Below are 10777 nucleotides of genomic sequence, written 5' to 3'. Positions count from 1 at the left end.
CTTCATAATGCAATATTACCACTTTGTGGAGTTACATTTAGTTACACCCCTATGCAGTTTTCTTTTTAGCACTGCTTCCGAGAATCATGAGTTACCAACTTTTGATATGTGTAACAAGCTTACCCTAACCCTCTCTCAACCACTTGATCTTAGTAGGATTACACAATAAAAAGCATCTGTGTCCAGTTTTCATGTAAAGCTTACCTGATTTGTTATCTACTGATCTGCCTTTTTTAAAATCTATATTGGATTTGTTTCAAGCGCTTGTGTTACATTATCTGTAATGTATAATTATCAAGAGCACTGCTTTGTAACACTTTTTGGTTGTGTGTGGTAGGTCCCCTTGTAGCCCCCCCACTTGATATTCTATATGTGGCATTTAGACAGCTTGAGAATCCGCTCCAACTGTTTCCCATATTTGTTCAGAGCCTCCCTAATTCCAAATAGCAGCAAAGCCTGAGCAAGAGCAGGAGCAACATTGAGGGGGGGTGGAAAGGCACAAAATACTGAGATTATCAGAATGGGAACAGATGAGAAAAGCAACCCAAGCCTGGTTCCTAACAATCAGAGCCAGGCAGGGAAGCCTGGAGGAGAGAAGAGCCCAGACCCAGCTCAGGAAAAGGAGACATGGAGAAGAATAAAGGGCAGAAGGGAAAGCTCAAGGCAGGCCAACGGGAGGATTCCCATACTTGTTGTGGCTGCTGTTTTCCTTTACTGATTGCTTTATTGCAGCTGATTTTAGGCATTTCCATAGCAGTGGTGGCCTTTCTAATGACAGGCATCAGCTCCTATTTGCTGACCAGAGAGACTCCACACTGGGCTGGGATAATTGTAAGCACAAACCTGATTTTTTTAAATTGTTTTCAAAACATTCCATCATTAACAGATTTAAGTTGCATGATGGCGTAAAATAAACAAAACTGCATGTACAGTATGTGCAAGTGCTTGCTACATCAACATAGAAACAGCAAATTGGTTTGTGAAACTAATTTATTACGTGTATTGATTTTTTCTGTTAATAGCATTCAGGAAAAGTTGCTGAGGAATCAACGACTGTCACATTTAAATTTTAGACCCAGGTACTTGTATGCAATTTAATTGAGTATTCACAGTATAATAGTTTATGTCCATATATTATACACCTCGTGAGATTATACATGCTTTTTCCAAACAAAAGAACTGCATGAGTTTGTAAGAAGAAGGGCTGAGGTCAGTTATGACTGAGTTGTTAAAGTATGTACTGGCGGATGGCATTAACTCACTTACCAGCACTAGATTTTAAAAAGGTCCCTAGCTCAGTTATATACAAATATTTTTGAGTATATACAGCACAATTACGTTTTAGTGCCTATAGGTAGAATGTTACTTTCGGTAAATGATGCTGTTTAAATTGAAATTACAAAATGTACTACTAGACATGAAGGATTTGGTCGTTTCCTTTACATAAGGAATGTGAATCCTACTTGGATACCAAGTGTACAGTAATGGTTTGCAAAATGATCACATCACTGGCTGCATAAAATTAGTGTGATCTGAGTTTTTAAAATAATACTTCATAGGCTATTATACCGAAACTATAATATAAAGCCCCTGCTTCAGAGCTTCAGTACTAGATAATTTATGAGAACAGGTCATTAGAAATGTGTGCTTGTATAATTTTATGATTAATGTACTGAAGTTAGGAGCAGATGCTTCTGTCACGGCTTGCATGCATACAGAGTTTTAGGAGGGGTGCAATTCTTTCTCCCAGTGTCAGGAACACGTTAATAGTTCAAACCACATTATTTAATCTGGTATTAAAAATACATCACGTTCGTGGTTCAGTTACATTGAATAGACAAGAGGTCACTCAGCTGAAAGATTCATCTCCAATAAAACACATCTATAAATCTTTAGGGGGGACTTGCTGTGACAACTGCAACAAAAGCCACAAACCATTTGTACCCATCATTCTCTTAAAAAGGTGCTCTGTAGCATGGAGTTGCCATTGCCGCACAGACTAATAAGACTGCTGTTGCCATTGTAGCAGGGCCTTACAATGGCTTACCTTCCAGTATAAATGATGACTATCCTATACAGAGAACCTGTCCACCCATCTGAACCTAGGGTGGATGTACTACTCTTAATTTTGAATTTGGAGCCATACTGGGGGATTTATATTTCTAACATACCTGTTACACTGTTGAATGTAAATTGTTGTATAATTTACAGATAAAGCAAGTTTTCTGAATTTATTACTCTATTTCCCTCAATTTATGTTTCCCGTCAACTTAAGCCAGCGAGCCAGTTTACCGGGCTGTTGATTAACTTTGTTGCATCCACACCAAACACACGTTGCCCAACTTGCTGCAGTGTTTTGTTTTTTCCTTCCACATTGTCATTTTTCCTATTGTCAGCAATTATTTTCATATATATATATATATATATATATATATATATATATATATATATATATATATATATATATATATATACACACACACACACACACAGAGTGTGTGTCTTTTAGAACACCTCCATTTTTCCAGTTTTTATTGAAATTTGCGCAGTTTAATGTCTCAATGTACTCTGAAATTAAAGCATAGAACAAATAAACAATTAATAAAATACAACTGACAACTGAAATAAAAAAAGAAATTATGGAATTGTTTTGTTTGACAAAATTTAATCTAAATTTTTGACTCAAAGTAGCCACCTTTTGCAGATATGACAGCCGAACACACTCGTGGCATTCTTTCTACAATGGAAATCAAATATTGTTCGAAAAGTTCTTCCCAACACTGTTGCAGAAGTTCCCACAAATGTGTTGCACTTGTAGGTTGTTTTGTTTTCACCCTTCTGTCCAGTTCATCCCAAACCAGCTTGATGGGGTTTAAGTCTGGAGACTGTGCTGGCCATTCCATGATTTGAAGCCTACCGTCTTGTTCTTTTCTTCGAAGGTAGCCTGGAGGTATGTTTTGGGTCAATTATCTTGCTGTAGGATGAAGCCCTGATCAACTAGGTGTATACCAGAGGGTATTGCGTGGCGCTGCAAAATGCTGTGGTAGCCGTTTTTGTTCAGGGTGCCACTCTGTGCAAGTCTCCTACTCTGGATCCAGCAAAAGAGCCCCAGACCATCACTATTCCTCCTGCATGTTTGATAGTTGGTGTCACACACCGAGGAACCACCCTTTCGCCTACTCGACGGCGTACAAAAACCCTGCCTGATGAAGTGAAGATTTAAAAATTGGTCCTTAAGACCTTCTTCCAGTCTTCAGTAGTCCACTGGTGGTGCTTCATGGCCCAGACAAGCCTCTTTTTCTTATTTTGCCATTTCAGCAATGGCTTTCTTTCTGCCACTTGACCTGTCAAACCTGCAGCTCGAAGTCTTCTCTTCACAGTTGAAACTGAGACTTCCTTACTTCGACCAGTGTTAAGCTGTGCTTGAAGCTGTTGTCCTGTGATCCGCCTATCATGCAAGCTGTTGACTCTCAGAAACTTGGCATCTGATTCTGTTGTGGCTTTGGGTCTGCCAGACCTCTTCCAGTCAGAGTTTCCTCCAGTTTACAAGTGCCTTTTGATGGTGTAGGAAACTGTACTCACTGACACCTTGGCTTTCTTTGCAATTTCTCTAAAGGAAAGACCTACGCTTTTAAGGGTTATAATGGTCTGTCTGTCCCTTCCTTTGTTAATTGCCTTTTTCTCTCCATTATGATAGCAATATTCTACTTCCTGCAGTACAATACTGTCCAAATAATGCTTAAGAGGGTGTAGTAACACAGTCTGTTCCAACACTGCTTTTATACAGACAGAGGGTTTGACACCTATAGGAATTGTTATCATCAACTTTCAAGGCTTAATTTACTTCCATTGCTGCAGAACAGGTGTAAGTTGTTAACCCATTACTTGTTCCCTGAAAAATGCCTTTTTGTATAACTCTGAAATGTACATTAATTTTCAGTTTTTGGTAACCTAAACTTTTTTTTAACCTCTGGCAGTTTACCGCTTACCTTTGTACCATTTCAGGTTATTCACTGGACTTGAACTGCTTAAATTTCAATAAAAACTGGAAAAATGGGGGTGTTCTAAAACTTTTGACCGGTAGTGTGTGTGTGTGTGTGTGTGTGTGTGTGTCTATATATATATATATATATATATATATATATATATATATATATATATATATATATATATATATATATATATAAAATCAATCAATAGTCTTACAATAATGTTTAGCATTGATGGATGTTTAGCAGCACGACCCTCATCAGGAGAAGTAGAAGGATAGTGGATGGATAGATGTTTAGTAGAAAAAAAGAACATTTAATTATAAAATTAGATCTGTGCACTAATCCCTGGAAGACAAAATCCAGTTTTCTTGGTCACATAAATGCTGCATACCTAACCAAGAGTTATCTGGACCTGGCAGCAAGAAGACACTTCCCTTCTTCAGATGGGCTGTGGTCCATTCACACTGCAGCAATGTGGTCTTTGCATCTTCATTAAATTAGTCACCAGAGTCAAGCAATGCCCTATTCTACTTCTTAGTAACAGCTCAGTTAACCTCTGGTTTCTGAGCACTTTGTCCCTCAAAGCCAAAGAGACAGCCAGTAACTGCTAATATTTTTCTTTGGTTTTAAGGAGAATTCCTAAAAAAAATTTGGCTCCAATGCAGTATCATGCATGTCTGTTCTGATAGTGTACAGGCATGCAATTTGATCTGCATGAATGTTTATGGCATTGCAAAATAGCCACAGTTTAAAAATAGACAATTTGGTTAGTAAATGCAGTGCAAAGATTTAGTTTTAAAATGTTGTAAAGTTGCAATATTTTTTTTTTAAATCACATAAATTTGTTGTTAATACAGGACGATGCTGTCGTCACCGACCCACTAATTAACAACCTTTCTAAGCTACCACAGAAATGTGTTTCTGAAGTAGATAATGGGTTCCTAGATTTTCTATGCAAATTCTCTGTGCCTGTCCTGTTACACAGAAGTAAAATAATTTTTGCCAAGACACTGATGTATCTATCTAACTATAGATATATTTAAATTCTTACATTATATTAAAGCAATTTGCATGGGATTGGTAAATCAATTAACTTTAAATATGAATCCAACTGATGTGCACAGAGTTGTGACCTCAACAGGGTTTATACAAGACAGAAATGAATCGGAGACATAATACCATGGACAATAAGTTTTGGATGGTCAGGATCCTTTGCATCTATAAATGGTTTTGCAAAAACAAACAAATTAAATACTGTAAGTGACAGGATTTACCCGGCTGTTAAGAAGCTTGGGAGTGAAGAAAATAAATCAGTTATCTGGTAATTAGATTAGCAAACATTGGCTCACCATTACATTGTTGGTTTACATCAGACAGGAGCCAGTTGAAAGTTGCACTATAATTAAACATAACTTTAAACTGTTTATCAATTTTGCTTATCAGATAAACTTAAAAAAAAATGTGTTTTTGCTGTATCATGTTTTTCCCATGAGAAACTTGACATGGCATGTACAAACAAAATGTTAGGTTACTTACCGTAACCATGGTTTCCTGAAAGAGAAGACGACCACCAGCAACATTATATATGGGATATGCCTGCCCATTGGGTAGGTATTGCTGATCTCTCTATACCAGAGCTGCCGATAGGCCCCTTCCTGGGATGAGACACTCGGTCCCGCCCACCAAGGGATTAAAAATATTGTCCTGATGAAGCCATTTCTCCTTTCCATCGGTTGGTGGTCGTCTTCTCTTTCAGGGAACTAAGGTTACGGTATGTAACCTAACGTTCCCTTTCAATTCGAAAGTGACCACCAACAACATTGTGTATGGGATAATGTATACCAGAGCCATCGCGAGGGAGAAGGAACGCCAGCATATGAAGGACAAATCAGAACCACATAACCCAAGGGTTAGCGGTGTGAGCTTACACCCTGAAGGACCCTCGTGCCTAGTGAAGGCAGGGCAAGATCTAGCACATTAAGACGATAGAACCTGGAGAAAGTATGCGGCGTAGCCCAGCTAACCACAGCACAAATATCGGCCAGCGAGGTCCCTCTGAAGAGGGCCCAAGATGTAACCCTCTAGTGGAGTCTGCGGTTACCCTTCCAGGTGGGGGCAAGCCAGCATCATCATACACAGTCAAGACCACAATCCAATGTGACAGACGCTGCTTTGAGAGAGGCTCTCCTAGGGTCCGTGTCCTGTGACGGACAAAGAGTTGGTCAGACTGACGCAGAGCTCTTGTCCTACCCACATAGCATCTCAATACCCTCACTGGGCAGAGGAAATTCAATCTGTCAGCCTCTGTTGAAGAAAAAGGGGGTGGATGGAAGGACTCTAGTTCCATAGCCTGGTTAATGTGGAAGGCTATGATCACCTTGGGGAGGAAAGCAGGGTTGGTTGGTTTGCAGAGACACCATGCTGCCATTTTCCCAAATACGCATGCAGCTGTGAATCGACAGCGCCTGCAGCTCACTGACCCACTTAGAGGTGATAGCCACGAGGAAGGCTGTTTTCATAGACAGATACTTCAACTCTATCGCGTATATGGTCTCAAACGGGGCCTTCATGAGAGCCTCCAGTACGATATCAAGGCTCCATTCGGGGAGAGCAGTCCTCCTGGGAGGAAGTAATCGCAGCGCGTCTTTAATTTTAAAATCGGGTAGCCAAAAAATGCGCACCCAGAGATGCTGAATGTAGTGCAGAAATAGCCACAAAATACACCTTCAAAATGGAAGGTGATCTACCAGCATCAAGCAGTTCTTGCAGAAACTTTAAGATAGGGCATAGGGCCATAGGGCTAGAGATTGCCCTATGCCTTCCCAGACTTCCCCCCAGCATAAGTTGGAGGCATCTGTCGTCACCACTTAGCGGTTGAAAACCACCCCAATATTTACACCCTCGTACAGGTGAGAGGTCGTCTTCCTCCAGTGTAGGGCTGCCAAGCACATATGAGACACTGTCAGTGGACGGTGTCTGTCGCGCTTGGAATGTAGGTGGAACGCATTGAGCCACGCTTGCAGCGGTGGCATACAAAGTTGACCAAGCTGAATGGTCAATATGGCTGCGGCCATCAGACCCAACAGTTTCTGGCACAATAGGAGGGTGACCTGCGATCCCTGTCGAAACAGGGAGAGGCAACCCTGGATTTCTGCTACTCTGTCGACAGGTATCTATGCAACGGACTGGAGTCCACAGAAATAGACAATCAATCACAGGCTGACTGCACAGGAAGCCACTCACACATGACAGTAAAAAGCAGAGCAGCCTACATTGCAAGCGAGGAGGCTGCTGAAAGAAAAAAAGACTCGAATTTGACAGACAGTGATTCCAGGAAAGTGGCAAGTCGGTTTCAGCATGAATACAAGGGAAATACAACACGACTCAGAAGCTCTATTCTCTCAACATGCTCAGCTAGACATAGGGGTCTTACCGTACCGTCTTGAGAAGGAAAAAGAGTAATGGCTTCCTCAGGATGACAGTTTTAATCCCTTGGTGGGCAGAACCGAGTGTGTCATCCCAGGAAGGTGCTCTGGTACAGAATGCTCAGCAATACCTATCCAATGGGCAAGCATATCCCATACATAATGTCGTTGGTGGTCGCCTTCGACTTAAAAGAGAACAAAATATTACAAAGTAACTGCATGTGCTATATTGCATTAAAACAACTGTTTATGCTTTTGCTTGTGTAAAAGACAATAAAAGCCAGCAACTGCCTGATATTTTGGAATTCACAAATGTGCAGGTTTAAAAAAATGCACAGTAATAGCAATCTTCTTCAATAACTTCTGTAGAAGAAACCATTAAAGTACAGATAAAATGGTACTTTCTCTGCAACACTACCTTTCAAACCAGTTGTGACTCTCATCTGATTGTATCATCAGCTGGAAAAAAATCCTGTTATACAGCTAATAAAAATGTTGACTACATAATAGCTTTTTAGAATACTTATTTCAATAAAAGTAAATGAGTCATACACACCAGCTGTATCCAGTTCCCTGGAAATGGACTGCCAGTTGTTCTCCCTCATTGCCGTGTCTTTATAATTTGTGTGTCCTTTATTGTACAGCTCCGGGTATTTTGATACTACAAGAATGATCTTTTCTTCCACCATTGTTAACTGAAGAAGCACAAGGGAAGCTGTTCCTCATTGGTCAGTTCCCTAGCGACAAGCATCGTTTCAGTGTCGCCTGTCACATCGCAGGCAGTGGGAACGTCTTGTTTCAAAAATACATGTTTTATTTTTTTGTCGTAGTGCGCTGTGTTGCACGACATATTTGCTTGTCATATCGCTTCTGGTGTGCAGAGGCCTTTAGAATCACATTTCTGTAAAGGTTATCAGATCAGTTTATCAACCGATACAGTGAATGTCTTTCTTATATTTTTAACCAGCACCTTACTTCTCTGATCTCACATTTCTTACAACCGTGAGTGTAAAGTATAGCTACCACATTATGAAATAATTCCTACAACTCAGTTGTGAGTCAAGTTCGGAATGTAAGCATGGAAAAGCTTTCCATGGCTTTAGTCCTACAACATCTATAAAATGTTCCAAAATAATTCACCAATCAGAACCACTGTCAAAGAAGATCATCTTTCTATGTTTTTTTTTTTTTTTTTTTTTTTTTTTTTTTTTTAACGATTATGTGTACACTATATATTGTTAATATTTATGAACCATTGGGTATGTATTGAAATATATGGTAATAGAAGATGGCTAAACTTTTAAAGACCCCTGTAATAAAATATTTTTCCTCTATTTATTTTAGGTCTGTTTGGTCTCCTTATTAGGCTTTTACTTGTATTGCGTAACATACCTGCCTGATGAGGGGACGTCTATACAATTTATTGCCAAGGTAAGAAACCACCAAACAGGTTATCACCTTTTGCACACATTGGAGCTTTAGCTTAACTCATATTGACCTATACATGGCACATTCAATTGACTAACCCATTTCTTATAGGGCAGATTTAAAAATAAACCTTGAAATACGTTTGAGAAGAAGCTCTTCAAAGTGTCTGCTTCTTGTTCTCTGCTCTCTTGTAACTATAAACAGCTGTGTGTGAGAGCAGTGCTTTTTTTTACAGTCGTTCAAGTAGGGTTAACAAAATTTTTTGGACACATTTGGTACTCTGAATGGTTATCAAGAAATAAAGCTGTTTTTTGTCCATGGGTTTAAGTATTATTATCATTGTCTTGCATTAATAAACAAATCCTACTTGTATTGGCACTAGACATTACACATCATAGTACCCCATCAACTATTTTAAAGCCTGTCTCTTCTTCTTCTCCTAATAGTTGGTCTACTTCTTGCTATGTGCCATTGGGCTAATCATATGTGTCTTAGCAGTGGCTTTTGCAGGACATCATTATTCTCAAATCAACGACTTCACCTGCGAACCCACAGGTGAGATGGAATCATGTGTGTGCAAGCTAGACCCAATGGACCTGATCACCAGGACCTTTGAATACAGAGATGTGAAGGACTGCTCCACAGTCACCACCACCCTCAAGCTCTACTTCCTTCTGCAGGTTGTTTTGAACCTGACCCTGGCCATTGTCTGTCTGATCGGATGTTTTGTGATGTGGAAACACAGGTACCAGGTGTTCTTCGTAGGCCTTCAGCTCAACTCAGCCAATGAGCATAAGCAGCAGAATGTGCAACCTATTTAATGCTCTCTCACCACTGGTCCTTATAAATGAATTTCCATTCTGCAAGATAACATCAAATTATTTGTGGCTTACTGATCAATAAGTAAAGAAACCTTCCGATGACTCCACAAGCAAGCTGAAGATGAAGAATCTAATGACTGGGGTGGTTATAGGCCTGGGGGAGGGGGGGTAACTAAATACTAAAAGGTTACTGCATCAGAAAAGAAGAAGAAGTAGTTCAGAAGTTCAGTCAAGGGTAACAGTTGATGAGTAACACTACCAGCAGCTTTTAACGTACAGGTAGGCCGATTGTGCAGGAATGTTGGTATTAAACTAACTGCTCTTTGATCATAAGTTTTTAAAATCCCAGTTACTACATTAACAAATTTATCAATAGGCCTAAAAACTTATTTCCTTTATTTATCTTTTGGAAAAAAGCCTGTGCCAGTTATATGATCTTAGGCAAATAAGAGCATTACTGTGTAGTTACCATATATAACAGGAGGATCCTGCTTTCTCAAATCAAATAGTAGAATTTACAAATAATATTCTAGGTTATATACCAAATTCATAAATATAAAGAAAAACTCTTAGTCCAGTAGACAACATGTCAACATTGTAAAATGTGTTACTGCCTACTGGACAAATACCTTTCTTTAGTTTTATTAATATTTATAATACTGTAACCAAATTTATGACAATGGCCTAGTCTATTTGCACAGTGGATCTGCACTGTTTCTTTTGTCTTCTTTTTTATATTTGATTTGTATCCAGTTTTCTTGTTTGAAATTCAGACATTTCAAACTCACTGAATGTGTTGAAGAATATTAATTCATACTTTTCTGATAGCTTGTTTTTTATTCCTTCAGAAGGATTGAGTTGGAGTCTTTAGTAAAATGCACGGGTTCCTGGTGGAGAATAGTACAGATGATATAGGCCTACAATATGCACATTCTGGCACAGTAGGCAGTCTTTGTTTAGCAGAGCATGGAGACTGAAACTAAACAGGGCAAAGGTGCATTGGCTGGGCTGTGAGGGAAAATCCAGTGCTACAGCTATCTACACTCAACACAATCATAGAGGTAAAAATAGAGAGGGTGCAGTATCAGTGGCATTGGTTAAAATCAAGTAA

At 39.4% G+C, this 10777-nt stretch overlaps 1 protein-coding gene across 1 annotated transcript; it reads left to right on the top strand.

The window, feature by feature from the left end:
• The first annotated feature begins 505 nt into the window (after positions 1–505).
• LOC121319708 (sarcospan-like) lies at positions 506–10521 on the top strand. Its single transcript, XM_041257409.1, has 3 exons — positions 506–831; positions 8762–8848; positions 9292–10521. Exons 1-3 carry the CDS (start codon positions 628–630, stop codon positions 9664–9666), a joined length of 666 nt encoding a protein of 221 aa, XP_041113343.1. The 5' UTR covers positions 506–627; the 3' UTR covers positions 9667–10521.
• Positions 10522–10777: the final 256 nt, after the last annotated feature.

Source organism: Polyodon spathula, chromosome 8, assembly GCF_017654505.1.
Source record: "Polyodon spathula isolate WHYD16114869_AA chromosome 8, ASM1765450v1, whole genome shotgun sequence".
NCBI lineage: Eukaryota > Metazoa > Chordata > Actinopteri > Acipenseriformes > Polyodontidae > Polyodon > Polyodon spathula.
This window is presented reverse-complemented; position numbering and strand designations above follow the sequence as displayed.

Coding starts and splice junctions, on each gene's coding strand:
- LOC121319708 (XM_041257409.1), top strand. CDS start 628: ATGGAGAAGAATAAAGGGCAGAAGGGAAAGCTCAAGGCAGGCCAACGG. Junction 832..8,761: donor CACACTGGGCTGGGATAATT/GTAAGCACAAAC, acceptor TATTTATTTTAG/GTCTGTTTGGTCTCCTTATT. Junction 8,849..9,291: donor CTATACAATTTATTGCCAAG/GTAAGAAACCAC, acceptor TTCTCCTAATAG/TTGGTCTACTTCTTGCTATG.